At 43.9% G+C, this 24,374-nt stretch overlaps 1 protein-coding gene across 4 annotated transcripts in view; it reads left to right on the plus strand.

The window, feature by feature from the left end:
- Window positions 1-24,374, plus strand: part of Tnrc6a (trinucleotide repeat containing adaptor 6A) — a 160,707-nt gene that overhangs the window by 23,875 nt on the left and 112,458 nt on the right. For all 4 annotated transcript variants that reach the window (XM_031388189.1, XM_031388187.1, XM_031388188.1 and 1 more), the window contains exon 2: window positions 2,945-3,070. In XM_031388189.1, coding sequence (XP_031244049.1) covers window positions 2,991-3,070 — 80 coding nt within the window. In that variant the 5' untranslated portion in view covers window positions 2,945-2,990. The remainder of the gene's footprint in view (window positions 1-2,944; window positions 3,071-24,374) is intronic.

Below are 24,374 nucleotides of genomic sequence, written 5' to 3' on the forward strand. Positions count from 1 at the left end.
ATGTGAGATGAGAAAGACAGGAATTTTCCTGCTTAAGGGGAATCAGGGACCAGACTAGTTTTATTCAATCCATTAATCATTCCTGTGAGTACCTGTTATGCCAGCCTCTGCATTTCTATGTTCATTGGTTTTGCTGTTGTTTGTTTTGAGGTAAGTTAGCACAATCTGGCCTAGAACACCATCCCCTTGCCTCAGCTTCTAAAGTGCAAAGGTTCCAGTCATGTGCCCTATGTAACTCTTGTGTTTGTTTTAAATTTTAAAAAGTGCACCTGTTGGCAGCTGCAGAGGAGGAGGTGGTGGTGGTGCACACCTTTGATCTCAGCACTTAGGAGGCAGATGCAGGGGGATCTGAGTTCTCTGGTCTACAGAGGGAGTTCCAGGATGGCCCAGGCTACTGGGAAAAGAAAAAAGATGGAAGGAAGGAAGGAAGGAAGGAAGGAGGGAGGGAGGGAAGGAGAGAGGGAAAGAGGAAGGGAAGGAAGGGGAGAGGGAAGGTGAGGAGAGGGGGAGGAAGGAATGACCTTTTAATGTTAGTATTTTGCCTGCATATTGTCTGTGCACCACGAAGCAGTGACTGGATCATCTAGAGCTGGAGTCACAGATTGCTGTGTGAGCCTACTTGTAGGTGCTGGGAATTAAATCTAAGTGCTCTAGAAGAGCAGCAAGTACATTTTTTTTCTTTCTTTCTTTCTTTTTAATTCTTCTTTCATGCAATACATCCTGAATGCATCCTCCCCTCCTTACCTTTCTCCCAGTTCCCCAAGACACACACACACACACACACACACACACACACACACACACACACGTTCACCTGCCCTCTCCCCTAGATCTGCTCTTACCTGCTGAATCATCTCTTCATCCCCTTAACTGATTTTTTTTTAAAGTGATATTCTTTCTGGTAACAGCTGGAGCTGGCAATGGCTCATCGGGTAAGAGCACTGACTGCTCTTCCGAAGGTCCTGAGTTCGGATCCCAGCAACCACACAGTGGCTCACAACCACCCTTAATGAGATCTGACACCCTCTTCTGGTGCTGTCTGAAGACAGCTACAGTGTATTACACCAGAACAAGCGGGGCCTTCCTGAGTTCAATTCCCAGCAGCCACATGATGGCTCACAGCCATCTGTACAGCTACAGTGTATTCATACACATAAAATAAATAAATAAATCTTTTAAAAAAAGAAGATAACAAATATAAATTCTGATGCATCAAGTTATGAGCATAGCTAAGTGGCATTCCTCTTAGACAATAACATAATAAAGAGAACCAGGTAGGGTGACACGGGCAATGTTCCATCTGCTGGACGCTAGGCAGGACCTTAGAAATCACTCTGTTTGGCAGCTGTCAACGTAGTTCACAAAAGGAGGAGTTGCATAAGGTGACTCATGAAACCTATGAACCAGATGAGCCGGGCTCTACATTGGAGTCCTGAATGAGCCCAAATGAGCCATGAAATGACGGCACCGGAGATGTCAGACTCTCATTTCCTGCATCACGGGTACAGATGTGCGTTTCTTCACTGCACGCAAGCGGCCATTACTTGTTTGCATTTTGGGGCCTTGCTGGTTAGTGGATTTTTTGTTGTATTTTTCTTGTTTGTTCGTTTTGTTTTGTTTGAGACAAGGTCTTACTGTATAGCTTTGGCTAATGGAGCAGTGGTGACACACGCCTTTAATCCCAGCCCTTGGGAGGCAGAGGCAGGTGGATTTCTGAGTTCAAGACAAGCCTGGTCTACAGAGTGAGTTCCAGGACAGCCAGGGCTACACAGAGAAACTCTGTCTCGAAAAACCAAGGAGTAAAAAGGAAAGCTTTGGCTGGCCTGGAATTCATTATGTAGACCAAGCTGGCCTTGAACTCACAGAGATCTACCTGCTTCTGCCTTCACAGTGCTGGGGTTAAAGGTGTGTGTCCCCACACGGGACCTTCTCTCTGTTTAATTATGGATACGGCCTGACCAGCTCCCTCAGGGTTCTGTGACCGCCATCACAGTAGTCAAGGGTTTCATCATAGCCATGGGAAAGGAAACTAAGACAGGGACCTTGTATAAAAGTTGTATTTAACATTAGTAATAAATTAGCACTCACCTGGGCAACTAAGATCTTCAGCTGGGTAGTCTGACTCCAAAGCCAGAGCTCTTATCCACTGCACCCAGCTGCTGACCCTGGGATCCTCAAACTAGCAGGCATGTTCAGCTGCCCAGCAACTGCCAAAGCCCCTCGGCGCCTTCCTTCCCAACTTGTGCTTTCCTCTCCCTCTCCCCCTCACTTGAAACTATATATTTAAGTTCTCAGTAAGTGTAACTACTAGAGACTTACACTTTAACTAACTCTATTGTAGTTAAAACACTAAGTGTGATTTGTTTTGTTTCTTTCCTAGTTGTGTGCTCTTACACTTAGCAAGAGCCCCAGACCAAAGATGGGTTATTTTTTAAATATTAATGAAAGCATTTGTCTTAGGGTTTCATTGCTGTGAAGAGACACCATGACCAAGACAACTCTTATAAAGGATAGCATTTCATTTGGGCTGGCTTACAGTTCAGAGGTTCAGTCCCTTATCATCATCAAAGCAAGAAGCATGGTGCTGGAGGAGCTGAATAATTCTATATCTTGTTCTGAAGGCAAACAGAAGACTTGCTTCAAGGCAGCCAGAAGGAGGGTCTTAAAGCCCACCCCACAGTGACATACTTCCTCCAACAAAGCCACACCTCCCAATAGGGCCACCCTCTGAGCCAAGCATATTTAAACCACCACAGGTTCACATTTCTTTATTCTTCCCTTTGTTATAATAGACTTTCTTGAAGGAAAGGGATACAGGCAGAGGTTGTACCAGGAGTTGCTTGCAGTGCCTGCATTTCCTATGAAAACACACTTGGGCTGTGTCTGAGGTGGGGGATGGGTATTCGGTGGCCAACGACTAATCTGTAATCCCTTCATTTCTCAGGTGTGGACACTGAGGCTCAGAGAGGTGATGTGATTTGCCTAAAGTCATGCAACTAGTGGCAGAGCCCGGCCTAGAAGCCAGGTGTCCTGGATCTCAAGATACCCCACTGCCTGAGGAATGGAACAGGTAATGTATCTCACAGTGGGGGATAGGGATCCGTCCTTGCAGCCTGAGGTGTCGCCCGAGTCATCAGAGGAAGCAGCCACTCACAATCCTGACGTGTTGAATACGCTTGAAGTCAAAGATTTGAAATTTAGACCCTAAGACCCAAAGACAGCAACTAATATCCATACTGCCATGGCAGAAATCACCTTTTGAAGGTTTTTTTTTTTTTTTTCTGGCCAAACATATGTCCATCTCCAAACAGCTTGGCCATGACTCATCTGGCCATTCTGCTATCCAGGCTCTCATCAATGCACTGCACAGTGTCATAAAAAGCAGTGGCTGCTTGCAGTGGATGCATGGGGAGGTCAGAGGGGGAGGGAGTCAGGGAGACCAATTAGCAGGTTCCTCTGGAAATCCAAGAGGAAACCACAGACAAAAAGCTGGCTGAAGGGGTCTGTAGAGGTCTGCTGGTTAATGGCAGCTAACATTGGTCACTACAAATGCTGTACAGCAAACAGGAAGTAAAGCCCACCAAAATGGGAAGGGAAGAAGGCTCCAGTTTCATATAATTCCACTTATTTCTATGAAGGAGTTTCCTTTCTTTTCTTTTTTTTTTTAATTTATTTATTTATTTTATGAAGGAGTTTCTTAAGCCAAGTATTGGCAAACAAAACCCACATAAGTTATTGTAATAACACTCAGGTATAGCCTGAGTGTTAAGTGTAAGCCCTGATAAGCAGTCATTGATAATATATATTCATATCTCTTAAGAGGCAGAATTACCATTTTTTTCTGTCCATTCAGTGATTATTAGTTGAGAACCCACCATGTGCCAGGCAGCTGGAATACATCAAGTGAACTATACAAACATCTGGAATTCAGTCAAAAGGAGGTTGCCAAATAAGCCAGTCACTTGGAAAAGTTAAAGGGAGAGAATGACTTAGTTCAATATTATTGATTAAAGTAAAAGCTTCAAAAAAAACCTGTATTTGTAGATTGAGTTTGACTGGGTCTGTTTGAGATTCTTCCAGGCTTATTGAACACCACTGAGGACCTGCCTGAGCTGGCTTTCCTGATTAAGCAGATATCTGGGCATACACTGTAGCAATGACACCCTGGGGAAAGGCTGGCAGAACAGAATGTACAAAGGAACATCTTAAGCTGGTAGTCAGACACCAAGGGATCAAAGCATTTTGTTACAGGTGTAGTTATACCCCGAGGGAGTCTAAGAGCATCTACCCTCAGGGCGATGGTCAGGCAAGGTGTGAGCCGCAGGCACTGGGTAGTAATTGGTCACTCACTGGGCTAGGGTCCCCAAATCACTTCCAACTCCTGGGAACCGAATGTTCTATTCCATACAACATTGTATGGAATAGTTGGAGCAAGGGTTCAGGTCGAGGAAAAGGGGGCAGGGAGAAGTGACCTTGGAACTAGGGCAGAAGACTGGGTACAAGAGGCCAGTCATAAGCCTGAATCCTTATTCAAACCTAAACATATAGTCAGAGAGACTGAGCATACAAACCTCTAAGTCCCTCTTGACTAAGGACAGGATCTTCCCCATCCACACTGCTGTTTGGCCTGGGCTACAGAGGAGGTAGGATGAGGGAACCCCCACCTCTATGCATCCAGGCAGGAGGGAAAAAAAGGAGGAGATAACACTTGTTGCTTCTTTTGTCTGCACAAAATCCCCACTACGCCTTTCATGGTTGCCATGGCAACAGTAGTCCTGAGAGTCTTTTTCATTAATTAACCCAGGTTCTCACTCCCAAACTCAAGAGGATGTTTTCTCAGCACTGCTGATCAGGGCGGGCAGCCTCTCCTGTGCCTGCATTTCTGTCTGCTTGCCTTAGGTATCCCTGCAGTGCAGGCATACAGCCCCACCATTCATTCTCAATTGTAGCTTCTCTGCCCCAGGAATTCATCCTCCACAACACGGTCTCTCCCTTTTCCACGTGCCCTGCTTTCCAGCCTCTATCTTTCTGTTCCCTGTGGAGGCTTTCCTATCTCACTGGGCTTTGGGGCTTGGCACGTCTTCTTAGCCACACGTCTCCACTATCCATCCCCATCAGTGACAGCACTGTTCAGTTAGACTCCAGATAGCACTGTCTTGGCTCTACCTACTGCAGAGTCGAAGTCCCAGGAGTCAGTATCCAACAGCTCAGGTCCCTGTCTAGACAGATCCTTCAGTTTGGGGACAGAAGTCAGGTGCCTTACAATGTGCTCTTGTTAGACCTTCTCTCAGGAGATGATTCTCCCAGGAGAAAAGATGTTCAAAACAAGGGAAGTGATTCTAGCTTTACATTGTAGAATAAAATAAAATAAAAACATAAGCCATGTCTGTCTGTTGTATGTGTGTATGTATGTATGTGTGTATGTATGTATATGTATGTATTTAGCAGTGATAGGTATCAAGCCCAGCACCTTCAGCATGCTAGATAAATGCTATACCGCTGAGTCACAGCCCTGCACATGAAATTTTCAAGTGTTTTGGTAGCTAGCTGTGTCTTCATTTAAAGATAGAAAGAAACATATGAAACTAATTTAACATTTCATTGAATCCAGTTACTTCTAAAATACCAGGTCAACATGTGACCAATATAAACATTATCCAGTGTTGTGTTCTTTTTAAGTCTTTGAAACCCAGGGGTTGTTGTTGTTTTGTTTTAAATTTATTTTTTTAGCTCTTAAAGCACAGTTCAATTCTGATGTTCAACTTCCATTAGATGTATTATGATCTAATGTAGGTGTGTTCTGCTCCTGTTATAGATGTAGAATTATCTACATTTATATTCACAGTTGAAAAGGAATCATGTACCCACGTTGTTCTAGATGTACAGTCACATCTTCCCATTGGTGATGTAAATACCCAGCGAGCTTTTACTTTCTTTTTAAAAATATTTTATTATTTATTTATTTTCCATCCAGACCACAGTCTCCCCTCCCTCTTGTCCTCCCAGTCCCTTCCTCCCCACCTCCACTCCCCCTTCTACCCCCATCTCCTCCTCCTCCATTTCTCTTCAGTGAAGGTCAGGCTTCCCATGGATATCAACCAGCCCTGGCATAGCAAGTTGAGGTAAGACTGGGTACCTCCTCTCCTGTTAGGGATAGACAAGGCCCAGTAGGAAGAAGGGGTCCCAAAGGCAGGCACCAGAGTCAGAGGCAGCCCCTGCTCCCACTGTTAGGAGTTGCACAAAAAGCCCAGAACTTTCACCTTCTAATATGTATTTCCTCCACAGCAATCTTGGTCACAATTGTTTGACATTGAAGTTCTGCTTGTCTGTTTCAGTGGCTTTAAAACTGCTTTTGTCCAAACCGTGTCAAGCCATTTTCTCTGAATTTTGAGTGTGGGGTGCAAAGGAAGTTATATACACTGAAAAATAACTCAAAGCATGTAACTACCAGCAATACATTCTTCAAATTTTTCTTGTAGCTTTTGCAGGAAATTAACATAGTGTTAGTGACTACCACTGAAAGTGTTTTTTATATAGCTTCATTTTTAAAAAGATTTATTTGTTTTATGTATATGGGTGTTTTGTCCTCACATCTGTCTGTGTACCACCTGTATGCAGTGTCTGTGAAGGCGATAAGAGGGTGTGGGATTCCCAGACCTGTTACAGACAGTTGTGAGCTGCCTTGTGAGTTCTGGGAGCCTGGGTCATCAGGAAGAATAGCCAGTGCTCTTAACCACTGAGCCATCTCTCCAGCCCTGGATCTGTGTTTGAAAGTGCACAAAATTGTAGTTACGGTTTTGCATCATGAAAAGTTAGATTTTAATATAAATTCCAATCTCTTCCTAAATAGGGCAAAAGCATGTTTTTCTTTCCCTGTGAACTTCAGGTTTATCTTCATATACACTGTGATGATGACATAATGGTGAAAAAACAAAATGGAAATCACTGTCATTTTCTGTCTTTGACTACAAAGTTCCTGGCAAAGCATGTCGTTTTGTTTCAAGAAAATCTTGAATTGGGACCGACAGTCCTGTGAGTCTTTGTAAAGTCGTGCACAATTTAGGCAACAAACGTTGGCATAGTCCCAGCCTCCCTGTATTCACAGCCTTGCATCTTTCACGGGTTCCATACACTGGTGGTGATTCATAGCGCTGTACATACAACACTGAGCCGTTTTAGCAACTGTGTCCATGACACTTTCTAGTCTGCTCCTGAACGCCGCACAGATATTTTGAGTCTATCTTACACGGTGGATCAAGGCAGTAGAGGGAAACATCAGTTTTCCTCCTGTTTGGAGATCCCGATGAGTCTGCATTTCTGGAGCACCACCTGGCACGGCAGGAACAAGATTCTCATAGCTAACCGAAAACTCTTCGATGCCAAATGTAAAAAGATTACAACAATTCCTTCCACAATTGTGAGTTGGCAGGGCGCCTTGATAAATTTGGAAGGCGTTTGCAGTGACTATATCCAACTTTAACTGGGCGGTGTCTTGGTTTCTTTTCTGTTGCTGTGATTTTAAAACAAATCAAAACAAAACAAAAAAGAAACAAGATTCAGGTGGAAAAAAGCCATTTAAGGATGAAAGGATTACTTTTGGCTCACAGTTCATAGTCTATTGGGGTGGAAGTCGTGGCCATGGGAGCTTGAAGCAGCTGGTCATGTTATGTCCACAGTCAGAAGACAGTATGAAAGCCATATTAGTGATCAAAGCATAGGGTCACCCTTTCATGAGCAAAGGATCCCTTGCCCAGGGAAATGCCCCCCACATCAGTAATCAAGGTGATCCTCCCCACAGGGGTGACCAGAGGCTCATCTCCCTCGGGATTCTAGATTCTGTTGAGCTGTGGCTAATTAACACTAACTGCCATTAGCAGCATCTTAATGACACAGTTCAGTTAAAATGTACTGATTTTCCACCTCTTTAATTAATTTATGTTTGAACACATTCTTTTATTTTACAGGAAACTATCTGTTGTCCTTTTAAACATTGGTCATTCTCCTCTGTGGGGACGGCTGTAGAGGCTGCACTGATTTTCATCCCCACAAGCAAAAATCGAAGGGTTCCTCCCCGCAATCTCAGCACTTGAGATTTAAAAAAATTAAATAAAGCTAAAACTACAGTTTCATACTCACAGCACCCACCTTTGAAGTGCTGAAGAGCAACGTGTGGCTGCTTTATGGCCAGGAAGGCTCTGGTCCCCTGAGATAACAATGCAGCCACTGGTCCTCTGCTCAGTGTCCTTCCCTAAAGGACCGCTGTCTGAGTAGGTCCCCAGAGAGGTTGGTGGGAGAAATATCCTGCAATCTCCTTGACAGCAGCCACTGGCCAGAGCCACTCCTATAGCCCTGACCTCGTCTGACCATGTCAAAGCCATCAAACAACGGTAAAGTCTACCATGTATCCATCCTGAAGACCTTTAGGCCAGATTTAAAAACAGACACACAGCTAGATCGAAGATGTATTACTAGGGGGATGGAGCGAAATCAAGTTGGACCATGTAACAATTTCTTAATGCTGTGCTTTTAAGATGAAGGCTAGATGGGATCTGGAGAAATGGCTTGGTGGTTTAGAGCACTGGTTGCTCTTCCAGAGTACTTGGGTTCCATTCCAAGCACCCACATGATGGCTTACAGCCATAATTACTCTAGTTCAAGGGGAACTGATGCCCTCTTCTGGCCTTCCTGGGCACTGCATACAGAAGGCACACAGACCTACATTGTAGGCAAAACATATATAAAATAACAATAAGCCTTTAAAAAAGCAAATGGTAGCCGGGCAGTGGTGGTGCATGCCTTTAATCCCAGCACTTGGGAGACAGTGACAGGAGGATTTCTGAGTTCGAGGCCAGCCTGGTCTACAGAGTGAGTTCCAGGACAGCCAGGGCTACACAGAGAAACCCTGTCTCAAAAAAACAAAACAACAACAAAAAAAAGGTAGACCCATAGATAAACAGGAAGCAGTCAGGATACCTGGATGCTATGGATGTGAAGTCAGAAGTTCAGTCCTCAGCACCTACTGAAAAAACCATGTGTGGCTGTGAGTGACTATAGTCTTAGCAGGCAGGATTTGCTGTCCAGGCTGCCATACTGAATTGATGAGCTCTGAGTTCAGTGAAGGATCCTGTTTAAAACTATTAAGTGGTGTGCAGTTGAGCCAGGAAGACATCTGATGTCAATATTCTCATTAGTTAGTTAGTTAGTTAATTAGTTAGTTAGCTAGCTAGTTTTTGTCTTCTTGACACAGCTAGAGTTATCTGAAAAGAGAGAGAAAATGAGAAAACATTTCTATCAGACTGGCCTGTGGTTAACTCAGTGGAGCATCTCCTTGATTAATGATTGATGTGGGAAGGCCCCTGGGGTAGCCCTGAGTGATGTAAGGGAGCAGGCTGAGTAAGCCATGAGGACCAAGTCAGTGAGAAGGGTTCTTTCATAGTCTCTGCTTCAGGTCCTGCCTCTAGGTTACTGCCTGAGTTCGGTTTCCCTCAGGTAATGTACGGCCACAGGGATATATAAGCTGAATAAACCCTTTCCTTTTCAAGTTGTTTTTAGTTATGATCTTTAGCACGGCAATAAAAAAATAAACTAGGGGGAGTCAACTCTGGCATCTGCACTTGACATATGCATGGTGTGGACAATGACCTAAACACTTGATGCACACACATACACACATGCATTCATAGGAATAGCTACTTCTGTACTTCTATGGAGGGAGAAAGACAACTCAGATCAACCTGGATTTGATAAGAAGTTAAGCCTTCAAGTGTTACTCACATCATTAAAACTAACTTAGAAGAAGAAAGAAATTAAGGAAGGGGAAGTCATGACAGAAGCAGAAGGATGAACAAAGAACCCAATTAAAAAGAATTAATTGCGGCACACATTATAAGGTGGCTAAATAAGTTATCACATGGCACAATATTTAATGTGAATGTCAAAAGTAATTCTTCAAAGAGAAGATATACAAATTACATGGTGGCCTCTCTATAAGCTGAAAATGGGAAATGCCAGGCAGTGATCAAAACTAATTTACGAAGCTTTTTGCCTCCGGTGCTTGGCTAGTGGCCAGGGAACACATCCCAAGCTGCTGTTGTTTCAGAGGCTCCAGGCCTCAGGACCATTGGCATCCAGTCCTCCTGCTCAGCACTTCCCAGCCTGCACAGCGGCTGTTTCTAGTTCTTCTTACAGGCTCAGACCCTCTGTTCCTCTTCTTCCTTCAGCTTTATCTTCTTTCATTGCTTAAATGTATGTGTAGATAAATGGTAATTGAGTAACAATGCCCAAACAGCACAGCCTTTCTCTGGGCTGGGAATAGAGGCAGAGAAATGACTAATAAAGCCTATAGGACATGCATGGATGCATTTAATTCTTAGTTCAAACCCAAAATTACCTTAACCCCTCCTGACATTGAATAAATAAATTAGTCAAGAACGGTAATTAAATTAGAAGAGGCCAGAGAATCATCATGAATTCCCTTGAAAAGCGCCCTGAACTCAGAGCTTCTCAGAGCCCTGAACTCAGAGCTTCTCAGAAGTGTTTGCTAAGTTGAAAACACTCTTCTTCAGTCAGGATTGTGGGTGGGCACTAAGCCCAAGGTGTGTGTCTGAGAGTAAGGCACAAATGGACAGGTTATTAAAAATAGAACATTGTCAGCACAAGGACAGCATGATTCATGCTGCAAAAGACAGGCAGAGGCTGTTGACCTCAGGAAGGACGAAATGCCACCCAGTGGAACAGCACAGACAAAGCCTGGCAGACTAGATCCTTTCAAAGCTAGCCTTGTCATGCTTCCGGGCCTGCCTAATGCAAAGCGAGCCAGAGGTGCACGGAGAAGAGACAAAGGATGCCTAAAATAACCAGAATACAAAGTAAAAGAAACAGAACCTTAGCTGTGGAGGGGAGAGGATTTGTGCAAAAGCATCTTAGAGTATTGCTTCACTGTGGAGAATAACACACACACTCACACTCATACTCCTCACACACTCAGACACACTCACACGGCCAGTGTAGTAACAATCACAGATGTCTGTTAGTGAGAAAGCATAGCACTGAAGGAAGAGAAAGAAGAAGTAGATATTGAGCTGATGAAATGGCACAGTGAGTAAAGGTGCTTGCTCTCAAGCCTGACAAACTGAGTTCAGTCTATGGAACCTACAAGAGGGAAGGAGAGAACCAATTCCTACCAACTGTTCCCTGACCTCCACACATGTGCCATGGTATATTAGCCTATATGCAGGAATACACAAAATAAATAAATTAAAATATCTTTAAAATAGATATTGTCCAGGAAAGTACAATTCTGTTTTAAAACCTCTTTACCATAACCAACACCTGGTTCTGCTGCAGGAGCAATCCTGTGAGCTGCTTCTCTTCACATATCAGACACTGAGCTTTCAAAAGACTGAAAAACATTTTCCTCATTCTAGTGCATCTTAAGACTCCTGATACACAATGGAGACCAGACCGTTGACAATAAAACAATCAAATGGGATATTTGGCAAAGATGGCTTAAAAAGGTGGGGGTTTTTGTTGTTGTTGTTTTGTTTTGTTTTGTTTTTTAAATTTGCTTCATTTGATTGTAGTTAAAGATATAGCATGAAGGGTAGGGAGATGGCTTAGTCAATAAAACACTTCCACAACCTGAGTTTGACTTCCAGAGCTCACATTAAAAAAAAAAATCCACACGAGCTAGAGAGATGGCACAGCTGTTAAGAGCACTGGTGGTTCCTGCAGAGGACCTGGGTTCTGTTCCCAGCACCCACGTGGTGACTCACAACCATCTATAACTCCAGTATCAGGTAATCAGAAACCCTCTGGTTCTGGCTTCCATGGGTATCAGACATATACTACATTGACTTGCATGCAGACACTCATGCGTCATATGAAAACCTAAATAAAAAAATAAGAAAGAAAGGAAAGAAGAAAGAAAGGAAGGAAGAAAGGAAGAAAGAAAGGAAGGAAGGAAGGGAGGGAGGAAGGGAGGAAGAGAGAGAGAGAGAGAAAGAGAGAGAGAGAGAGAGAGAAAGGAAGGAAGGAAGGAAGGAAGAAGGGAAGGAGAAAAACATCCTAGCACTGGGGAGGTGGAGAAAGTGGTTCCCCAGGCTCACTGATCTAGTTTTCTCCACTGGTCTCCACATGCAGGTACATGAACACCTACATGGAGACCCATAAGCATGGGCACACATACACAGAAACTTGAATACATGGTCTTACGTTGTTCCTTGTATCTAATCAGTTCTTGGATCCAGGAGCATGTACTCAGTTCATACACTGGCTGAGTCCATTATACAAGATTAGCAAGAAGGAGCCACTCCAAAGCCCGAGTATAGCCTGAGACATCAAAGAGGCAAGCACCATTCTCCATGACAAGCCTCTGGCAGGACTGCCATGCCGCTCCACAGCAAAGTGCTTACCTGACACGTGTAGATGGTTTGATCCCCTGCACCTTAAAGCCAACAACCGAGTGAGTTCCTTCCATTTTGACTTCAGCACCACAGAAACCAACCTCTGACTGAAGCTAAGAGTTCTTGCCATTCTCAGACTTAGACAAAAGGAAAGAAAAGACAGGAATGTGTAAAGGTACAGGCATAGTTTTATGTTCTGTTAAGTAGCATCTAGCATGTTTTTAGAGTGCTTCAGATGTTTTAGAAATCTAGTTAGGGCAAGTGAGGGAGCTCAGCAGGTGAAGGCACTTATCTCAAAGACGGATGGTCAGTTCCGACCCTAGAACCCACATGGTAGAATGAGAGAGCCAACTCCTGCAGTCTTCTGAACTTCACCTACACGCCGTGGCACACACACCGATACACACACATACCATAATACACACACAGTAATAAGAACTAAAAGAAAGTATTTAACAGCCTAAAACTCTTTAGATAAAAGCCCATGTTTTGTATTTTAAAAATCCTTGGGTCCCACATGTGGCCTATACCTTAGAGTGTTTTGTTAGGGGCCACTGAGACCATTGCCTTTCAAACTTCAAGCAAAGCTGAGACAAAGAACAAAGTGTTATCCACAGAAAGGTTAACAATGTTGAAAAATCTAAATCCAAGCAAGAGATGGACTATTCTCAGGCAGAGGGGACAAAATACAGCATCAAGATTTAAATGATGGAATTACCAAATCCTAAATGATAAGTACACACAAGAGTTCACATGCTCCTCAAACATATAGAATACATGTAAACATCAAAATGTGTGAGGACAAATGAAAGCTGAGTGGTTCCCAAGGCAGGAGCTGTAGAGTCTGGGCACTTGATAGCAGCAGATAGCAAATTATATCAAGTTAATTTTTGACTTGTGTACACGTGTGCACTTGCATGTGCTCGTGTGTGCAGTGAGCATGCACAGGCAAATAACACATGTGCCACAGCAGTGCTGGGGCGGTCAGGGACGGCTCTCTGGAGTCAGTTTTCTCTTGCCACCTTGTGGGACTGGAGATGAAATGTAGGTCTCCAGAACCTCCAAGCCATCTTGTCAGCCAGCAAGCTTTTGTTTACTTATTCTTTAAGGAATCAAAATACTAACAAGTCTGGGGGTGGGGGGCAGGGAGAATCATCCAAGGCCAGGCACAGTGATGCCCAAAGTGTAGCTCTCAGAGGATGAGGTGTGAGGATCTTAGGTTCAAGGCCAATCTGAGTCCATAGGAAGCTCCCTAGGAGGGTGAGAGGTATAGGGAGAGGGAGGAGGAGGAGAGGGAGGAGAATGGACCATTCATTGAGGAAAAGAGATCTGCAGTTTCTATAGAAAATGAAAGGGGAAGCATGGACCCATCGATACGGAAAAGTGCAGAGAGCTCTGTAAGCAGGGGTGAAATCATAATCTTAAATGTTTCCATCACGTGAGAATGGAGACGGTTCTGACAGTGGGGTAAAAGGCATCTCTGTGGGTGGAGTTCTTACCACGCAAGCATGAGCACTGAAATTAGGATCCCCAGCACTGACATAAACACCTAAATGCAAGGTGGACATGGCTGCCTGCCTAGCATCCCAAAGTACAGGAGACAGGCTTCTCAGCTGGAAAGCTCTGGGGTCAAGTGAGAGATTCTATCTCAAAAATACAGGTGGGGAGCTGTGGAGAAAAGGACCTTAGTACCAACCTGTGGCCTCCACACGCATGTCACGTCACCCATCCACCTCCACCCACATGTACTCTAGCACACACATGTAAGCATGCATGGATACTATACACAAAAACACAAGAAGAAAAGGATCCATGAGAAAGGGCCGAGGAGCTGTGAGTGGCAGGTAAAACAGAAAGACTCACGATAAAAACAGACATCACTGAATCAAACAATGCGGGGTATGGAGGGGGTGGAGAGATGGCTCCGTGGTTAAGAGCACTGACTGCTCTTCCAGAGGTCCTGAGTCAATTCCCAGCAACCACAAGGTGCCTCACAACCATCTGTAATGGGATCTGATGCCCTCTTCTGGTGTGTCTGAAGACAGCAACAGTGTACTCATATACATAAAAAAATTAAAAAAAATAAATTTTATTAAAAAAAGCAGTGCAGAGGGCAAAAAATGTTAAATACAATCATAATCCGAGCCTTTGATAAATAGAATAAAACTTAGACTTATCAAGGGAAATAGAATCAATAAAATGATAATATTTTGAAGTAAAAAGGGGTTTAGACAGAAACATTGGTGGATAGTGAGGGAATATTTTGTCATTACTAACTAAATTTTTAAGATTTTCTTTTCTTTCTTTCCTTCTTTATTTCTTTCTTTCTTTCTTTCTTTTTTTGGGGTGAGGGTGTTTGAGACAGGATTTCTCTGTGTAGTCCTGGCTGTCCTGGAACTCACTCTGTAGACCAGGCTGGCCTCGAACTCAGAAATCCGCCTGCCTCTGCCTCCAAAGTGCTGGGATTAAAGGTGTGCGCCACCACCACCCAGCTTAATTTTTAAGATTTTCTTTCTTTAAAACTAAAATAGGGACATAAAGGAGATGGCTCAGCAGGCGTAGTACTTGCTGAGCAAGCATGGGGACAAGAACTTGGATCCTCTGAATCCACATAAAACCGGGCTGCTGTGGTAGCCTACCTGTGATCCTCTCAAAGACAAGGAAACCCTGAAGCGAGCTAACAAGCCAGACTAGCTGAAGGGTGAGCTCTGGGCTCAATGAGAGACTCTGCTTCAACATATAACATGGATGGCGATTGAGAAAGATACCAAGGGTCAGCCTTGGGGCTGCACACACATATGCACACACATGCCTATGTACCCATCCATATACATTTGAGCACACATGCATAGTACATACATAAAGCCAAAATATACAGTTAGAGATGTTTATTGGCATATTTCCTAATTTGGAGTATCACTACATTCCTATATCATGCTAGGTCCCCTTGATAATGCCATGTTTATTTTGTGTCATTTCTAGTGATCACAGAGTATTGATTTTTTAAAAAACAATGTTATGGAATTTTATTTATTTATTCATTTATTTATTTAATTTTTTATGTGGCTTTCTCAGAAAATGAATGTCTTTTGCTTCTCTGTGCTCTGATAAGTTGATAAGAATGTTGAATGGTAGCTGGGCGGTGGTGGCGCACACCTTTAATCTTAGCACTTGGGAGGCAGAGGCAGGCAGATTTCTGAGTTCGAGGCCACCCTGGTCTACAGAGTGAGTTCTAGGACAGCCAGGGCTACACAGAGAAACCCTGTCTCGAAAAACCAAAAACAAAACAAAAGAAGAATGTTGAATGGCTTGTTTCAGGCTATTTGGAAGTATTTCCTTATGTAGGGTGGTGGATATTAGGTGGAGCACTTCTCTAGCACATGCAAGGCCTCATCATCATCATCATCATCATCATCATCAATCATTGTAGTATTTATAAAACTATATCAGTAGTAGTAGTTGCAGTGTAGATGTAGAATTTAAGACAACTCATTTTCGAGCCCCCTCATGCCTACAGCAAATTTCTTTGCTTCTCAATAAATGCTACTTCCATATTCTTCAAATTGAAAATGATGGGCTAGAGAGATGGCTCAGTGGTTAAGAGCACTGGCTGCTCTTGCAGAGGACCCAGATTCAATTCCCTGTACCCACACGGTGTCTCACCACAATCTGCAACTCCAGTTCCAAGGAACTCGATGCCTTCTTCTGGTCTTCATAGGTACTGCATTCATGTATTCAGGCAAAACACTCATGCATACATTTAAAAAAAAATGATCAAATAAAAACCAAAATGTGGCTCTCTCTATCCTCTTCTCTTCTTTCTCTGCACGATTGCCCACTTCTTTCTTTTTCTCTCTCTCTTTTACCCCCGACCCCTTCCCTGTGGCGAGTTCCCTGGCCTTGGTCCTTGGGGCCAGTGAACTCACCCACCCAAGAACAGCTTCCCAATAAACCTGCCTTTAATAGAATTTAGAAAAAAAAATCAAAATGTGTTTATTCTGGTAATTATTTGTGTTTTTCTAGAAAGATATATTAATTTATTTGTGAAAAGTTTCAGGAACATTGTCTTCCTATTTTGTATTCCTAGGGAAACATTTTTTGAGCCACCTCTTTTTTCTGTTTATTCAACTCAAGATTTAGCTTTCTTCAGATTGATTTTTATTTCTAATAATGTGTACGTATGTATGTAAGTAGACTCAAACGTGGGTTTTCTGTAAGAGCAACAAGTGTTTTTGATGCCTGACCCCTGATCCCTGACTCCTGAGTCTCCAGCTCTCCCCTTCGCTTTCATTTTGTTACTTCTTTCTTTCTTGAATCATGCCTAGAAAGTGAATTACCTTTTTGTTTTGTTTTGTTTTGTTTTTTTTTTGAGACAGGGTTTCTCTGTGTAGCCCTGGCTATCCTGTAACTCACTCTGTAGACCAGGCTAGCCTCAAACTCAGAAATCTGCCTGCCTCTGCCTCTCAAGTGCTGGGATTAAAGGTGTGTGCCACCAGTGCCTGGTGTGAATTACCATTTCTGCTTCTTGACACAAAAGTGCAAAATTGATCTTTAAGAATATATCCATTCAGAATGTATACAGTCCATGATGGTAATGTACCTCAGTCACTGAAGACTTGCCTAGCACATGCCCAGCTGAAAGTCCTGGGCCCCATCCTCAGTACCACATAAACTGGTGTGGCGGTAGACACCGGTCATCTCTGTGCCTGAGGGGTGGAGGCAGGGGGATCAAAGTCAGTCAGGCAACAGTGGTTGTGGTGGTGGTGATGGTCCCAGTACTTGGGGAGCAGAGGCAGGAGGGTCTCTGTGAGTTCAAAGCCAGCCAACCCTGTCTTGGAAAAATAAGTTCAAAGTCACCCTTGGATATTCAAGGTCACCTTTGACTATATAACCCATTTGAAGACAGCCTGGACTGTACAAGACCCTGCTATAAAGTAATTAAGTAAGACAGGCGAACAGACAGACAGACAGACAGACAGACCTTTAGATCCTCCAATCCTTCCTTTTTAAGTTCCTTACTGACTCCAGGTGGAGAGTTGGTCCTTAAAGTCTGCTGGACAGTGTGTTCTTGCTTTCGGCTTCCCTGGAGCTCCGCCCTCCTTGTCTTGGTTGCCTTCGTTAGCCTTGGATCCAACTTCATCCGACACTGAGATCAAGAGCCTAGTGGCTCCCAGTTACCTTTGTTCTGCTATATCATCTTCAGACATTTTTTTTTTTCGAGACAGGGTTTCTCTGTGTAGCCCTGGCTGTCCTGGAACCCACTCTGTAGACCAGGCTGGCCTCGAACTCAGAAATCCACCTGCCTCTGCCTCCCAAGTGCTGGGATTAAAGGCTTGCACCACCACTACCCGGTGTCTTCAGACATTTAATCCCAGTCTTTGGCATATTCCTTTGTTTGCAAGCAAAAGCTAAAGTTTTACTTTAAAAAAATTAATGTATTTATTTATTTGCTTATTTATTTTAGGGGTGTGTGTGTGTGAAAATGTGCAGAGAACAACTTGTGGGAGTCAGTTCTTTCCTTCTGCCATGTGGGTCCCACCTCAGGGACTGAACTCAGACTGTCCAGCATGGCATCGAGAGCCTTCATCTGACCAGCCCTTGAGCTTTTATTGTCTCTTTGTTTTTTTAAAGAATTGCTCTTCCACACTTACACTGATTGTCTAAAAGATGAAAGTCCTCCAAAGATGACACAGGAAAAATTCTCAAAGCAATCATGGTCGAAATGTCTGTGTTCCTTGGGAATGCTTTGCTCTCTGTATTCTCCATCACTGGTGCAGTTCGAGTGAACGACTAGAGTTCAGAGGGCTTCACGTTCACATTTAAAACTAGATAAACGACCACATTTTTGACCTTGAGCTCATTTTTAATTTTAATTTTATTTTATACACCGTGTAGACGGTTCCCTGTTCTCTGCATTTAGAAGTATGCACAGTACAACTCTGTAAATTCTGTGATTTTTATAATTATGATGTAACTCTATCCTTCCTTAAAACATTCAAAATAAACCCTTTATGTGCAAAAAAAAAAAAAAAAAAAAAAAAAAAAAAAAAAAAAAGAAAAAAAAAAGAATTGCTCTTCCAACCAATTTTTTTTTCCAATTGTTTATGGGTGTTTTACCTGCATGGATATGTGTACCATGTGGGTACCTGGTACCCATGGAGGCCAAAAGAGGATGTCAGGTCTCCTGGAACTGGAGTTACAGATGATTGTCAGTCATTAAGTGGGTGCTGGGAATCAGGAAGAACAGAAAATGCTCTTAATCACTGAGCCATCTCTCTACCCCGACCCCTGGATTTTGTGATTGTTGACAGTTGTTTGTTTTGTATGTGTCTGTAGGTGTGTGTGTGTGTGTGTGTGTGTGTGTGTGTGTGTGTGTGTGTGTACAGGCGATGTTGGAGATAAAAACAGATCTCTTAAAGCTGGAGCTACAGGCACATGTGAGGCCCCCTAGTGTGCTTGCTGGAAACAGAGCTCAGGTCCTCTTTGAGAGGAGGAAGCACTCTTTACTCAGGCATTGCCTCTCTAGCCCCACGAGCTCAGGTTTTTACCTTTTTTGAGCCAACAAAAAATTTTTTTCTCTTTGGGGGATTTTAAATTCCGAGTTCATTGATGAAGATTTCAAGTATGATTTGCCATAACTTGGTCATCTTGTACTCTTTAACACATCCTATAATCTGATACAAGCACTGTTGGCTCCACTGTACTGTTAATCTATGTATGTCATTTTAATCTTCATTTTTAGATGGATTTTATCCTTTTAGAAAAATTTAATTGGTTTCCAGAATCATCCATTTCTGAACATATCTATTGACCCACACATGTAGAAAGATGTGGCTGAGCTTGCTGCTATGCTGCATTTTGTTCATCTCTACATCAGAGGCAGGTGGAGAAGCAGCAAAGAGGAAGAGGTGAAGAGGTCCTGGGCTCTGCTCCTGCAGTTGAGTCAACCCTTATTCCTGGTAGGCTTGGCCCTGAGTGTTCCTTCCCTTACGCTGGGTGACTCCACCCTCCATCTGCTTAGTAGGTATGGTGAGGAGTAGAAGGCAGGGTGTCTCTGCCTGACCGACTCTGCCTGACCCACAGGCCACATCTGGGTGAATCCCCTTGGGTTCTCTTCAGTCTGCTCTCTTTCGTGGAAGGCCATGGTAATAGCAAGCAGATAGTGCCAGACATAGGTGCCTTCCGGTGGGCGCTCTCTGGGGCCTAAACATGAGCAAGGGGCTGCTAGTCTCCCCACCCTCTGGCTTCTCTCCTCACTTGCTCCTCTCCAAGTTGCAGGATGCTGTTGGTATTTCCAGAGTGGTCACTCTTTGCCTTCTGTATTAGTTGCTTTTCCTATCACCATTGACGACATACCTCAAAGAACACCCGCAGGAAGGGGGTCATCATTTGGGCTCACAGTTTGAGAGGAAGCAAAGGCTCAGTGGCTAGACTAGCTGGTAGATGAGAAGGCTGGTTCTGTTCAGTCAGCAGCGAGGAGTCAGCCATGCTGGAGCCTGCACAGGACTAGAATCCAGGAAGCCTGCCCTCCAGTGACCCACCTCCACTGGCTAGGTCTCCTTGTGTCTCCACTACCTCCTCAGTTGTATCAACATATGGGGACTAAATTTCTCTTTAATTGAAAAATTCATGTGTAGAAATTTGTCTTATGATAATGATAGCCAAAATGCCTAAAGACTCCTCCACAGGAATTATGGTTAGTGCTTCGTTTAGAGGAGCAAGGGCCAATGATCTAAGTAAGCAAGACTTGAGAACTGCTGGAGAAAGTTATACAGTAGAATCTGTGTGGCCACCAGTGGTATGAGCACTGGCTAAAGAACCTCCCCCTTATTTGCATAAAGCAGAACATAGGCATGCTGCACTCATACAAGTGTGTTCACATTGCAGAGTTCTGCAAAAATACAAACTGTGCTGGAGCAAATCATTATCACCAGTGGCGTGTCCTCAAACAGCACTGAATTTGTATGAAAGAAATTTGCCAGTGAACCACTTAGAAGAGAGTATGAGATGGCCAATGATCCCAGTGTGGTCAGAACCATTTGGCCAGACCAGTAGAACTGTTTTATTTAGTTTATTGGAGAAAGGAAAAAGAGTTGGGAGGGAGGGAGAGGCTCATGTGGTCAAGCTTGATGGTTAGCTGTGAGAACTCTCAGGGTTCAGAAAAGCCACTGTCATCAGAGAGACCGCTTATGACAGTGAAGGATGCGTTGTTACATACCCCCCTCCCCCACCACAGCTGATTAAGATGCTTAGCAGACAAGATAAGCCACGGGCTAAGATGTCACCTCCTAGAAACGGACCAAGGAGAAATGTTTCCTTTGACCTGTTGGAGGATTTGGCCATCTCAGGCCTGCCAGAGTTCCCTCTTTCTTGAAGGAGATATAAATGGAAGCAGGGAGCTGTTATCAGAAGGCATGTGGGCATGGTGCCTGGCCAACAACCGTCCCATAAGAATAGACTGTGAGAATTCCCGAAAAGGATTTATTCTCCATGGTCTTTTGGAGATCTGTGAGCAGGCAGAGTCTTGCATCAGAGAAAAGGTGTTTTGTTTCTTTTGTTTTTGTTTGTTTGTTTGTTTTTTGGTTTTTCAAGACAGGGTTTCTCTGTAAAGCCCTGGCTGGCTGTCCTGGAACTCACTCTATAGATCAGGCTGGCCTTGAACTCAGAAATCCACCTGCCTCTGCCTCCCAAGTGCTGGGATTAAAGGTGTGCGCCACTACTGCCTGGTGAGAAAAGGTGTTTGATTGGGGTAAGGGTGGTAAACAGAAGTACCAAGAAGCCAAGGGAAGAAGGCACTTACCAGATATAATCATGCATGTACTTAGATGGTACTATAACTGAACAAGACCTGGAAGTAGAGAGGGCATTCTAATGGGACTGAGAAGCCAACATAATATGTATGTGTTTCTGTTATGACAGAGGTGTGTGCACATGTGTAGGGTTTTATTCCTATGAAGAGACACCAAGGAAAACATTTAATTGGAAATGACATACAGTTTCAGAGGAATAGTTCATTATCATTGTGGTGAAAAGTATGGCAGAGTGCAGACAGACTTGGTGCTGGAGGAGCTGAGAGTTCTGCATCTTCATCCACAGGCAGCACAAGGGGACTTAGTACCACACTGGGAGGAACATGAGCATATTTATAAGACCTCAGAGGCCCCCTCCACAGTGACACACTTCCTCCATCAAGGCCATGCCTCCCTCCTAAGAGTGCCACTCCCCATGGGCTTGTGGGGGCCAGTTACATTCAAACTAACCACAGTATGAGTATATGTTTCTGTATATGGAGTGTTTATGTGTAGGTATGTGTATGCATGTGTTCATCTATTTGGATGTAAGTGCCATGTAGTGCATGTATATAAACACCAGAAGTAAACTTTGAGTATTGCTCCTCAGCTGTATCCACTTTGTCTTCTGAGACAGTATCTCTCACTGGAACCTGGAGTTTTTTGATTAGACTAAGCAAGCTAGCCAGTGAACTCCAGGAGTCCACCCATCTCCACCGTGTCAGTGCTGGGATTATAATCATACAACACCATGTTTATTTTATTTTATTTATTTATTTATTTATTTATTTATTTATTCATTGTTTTTTCAAGACAGGGTTTCTCTGTGTAGTCCTGGCTGTCCTGGAGCTCACTCTGTAGACCAGGCTGGCCTCAAACTCAGAAATCCACCTACCTCTGCCTCCCAAGTGCTGAGATTAAAGGTGTGCACCACCACCACCCGGCCACCATGTTTATTTTTAACATACACACTCTGCCATCTCCCTAGCCCCCCAGCATACATTTTAAAACATTATTCCATTCAATTCACTTTGGGTGGAAAGCTATGACTGTGGTTGTACTGAAGACACGGGAAATCCCAAACAAATTGGAATCTTTGTGAGTGTTCCTGAGAAACGTAATGTTAAAAGAACAGTGTGGAGGGAGGGGTACACCTGGAATGAGCCCCAACTCCAGCATCGACTCACTGACATACCCTGATCTTTCAATTCACTTTTCCTAAACCACAGCCAGTCCAAAACTTAATGGCTTAAAACTACCCTACTCCTAATTGCTTGTGAGTCTGCAGGTCAGCAAGGTGGTTTCTCTGGGCTAGGCTGAACTCCTTCATGTATCTGTGGTCAACGGTAGGTGGAGACAGTAACTCTACTGATTTAGGTTGGGCTCCATTGATGTCCAGACCTCAGCTGGACTCAGACTTCACTCTAACAGGCATTTCCTCCTGAGTAGGTAGCCTAGCCTTGGGTATATGGCTGTGGTCAGGTTCCCAAAAGAAGATGAAAGTATGTGTGGTCTCTTGCAGCCCAGGCTTGGAACCAGTCCGCCATCTCCCCACTTTATTCCTAGCCCATGTACACAACAAGGCTAGTACAAGAAAAAAAAAGAGATTCCTCTTTCAGTGAGAGAAACTGCTGTCACTTTTCAGAATGACAGCCATGTAACCAGAAAGGAAGGATGGAGAACTCCGGTCATTCTGCCACCCACATATGAGCAAGCTCCTGGGACCTCTGCAATCCTTAGTGGCTTTGTCTATAGAATAGAGACAATAGTTTCCATCCCAGAATTGTGATGATTCAATGGTTCTGCTTCTAACATGAAGGCTGTCCTTCTATGTGTTTGTCTTAGTTATGGTTTTATTGCTGTGAAGGGACACCATGACCTCAACAACTCTTACAAAGAAAAACGTTTAATTGGGGCTGGCTTACAGTTTAGCCCACTAAACTCAGAGGTTTTAGTCAATTATTGTCATGGTGGGAAGCACACTGGGGTGAAGGCAGACATGGTGCTGGAGAAGGAGCTGAGAGTTCTACATCTGGATCATCAGGCAGCAGGAAGAGACAGTGACACATTGACCAGGCTTGAGCTTCTGAGACCTCAAAGCCCACCCCTTAGTGACACACTTCCTCCGACAAAGCAACACCCACTCCAACAAGGCCAAGCCTCCTAATAATGATAATTCCCCAGGAGCCTATGGGAGCCATTTTTTATTCAAACTACCAGAGTACTCCTTCTATTTGTTCACGTACTTCTCCTTTTGCTTTTAAATGAATATTTTAGTCTTAAGACCAGACTCATTATCAGTGCCACCATCACTTTAAACTGTCTTGAGTATTCCACTCTCCTCACCTGCATCAACAAGTTCTGGGCAGGAAAGGAGGATTTTTTTTTATTCTGCACCATTTCTTTTAGTCTTTGTCTCAAGCTCAGCCACAATCTGTGTGTTCCTGAGATTGATTTGGGGAAGGAAATTGCACTTGCTCAGAGCAGTTAATAAGGCCTCAGTGACTCATCTTCCTCGCAGCGTACTCTGACTCCACAGTGGGTGGAATGGCCTGAAGGGAACCTTGAGAGGCTTTCACTGGCGTCACTGATTCTGTGCCTTCTCCTTGGAACACTCTCTCATCTGTCTCCATGACCACAGTCAGATACACTGAGGCACAGTGGGCTCTGGGTCCTGTGTCTCACCTCAACCCCCCTGAGGAGAGGTCATTCTTTGCTCTTCCTTCCAGTCAGCGGTGACTTTAGGTATAGACACCCAAAAGGCTAGACAGCACTATGTGTCTTGGTAAGCCACACTCCCTCTCCACACATTTTAATCCTGATTAGTGGAGAAATTTACAGTTTGCTTTCACACCTTCTCTCTATGACTTGCCAGCTTCCATTTATAGCAGAGTCTCCAAATTTTCTCTACGAGGAGAGTATCAGCCAGACGTCAATGATCCTGCAGTTTTTCATTGTTTTTGTTTCCATAGTTTCCCTTGGGCCCCGATACTAGCTTCACATTTTTTTCGTGGTACTATATGTTTCCTTCTGAACCACACTAGAAAAAGAATGTTCAGAGCAGAAGACTCAGTTGTAGCATCCTCGAGTAGGGTGCACACAGCCCTGGGTCCAATCTCCAGCACCACATAAACCGGGCAAGGTGGCCTACATCTGCAATCCCAGCACTTAGGAAGTAGAG

This window comes from Mastomys coucha, unplaced genomic scaffold, assembly GCF_008632895.1.
Source record: "Mastomys coucha isolate ucsf_1 unplaced genomic scaffold, UCSF_Mcou_1 pScaffold21, whole genome shotgun sequence".
Taxonomy (NCBI): Eukaryota; Metazoa; Chordata; class Mammalia; order Rodentia; family Muridae; genus Mastomys; species Mastomys coucha.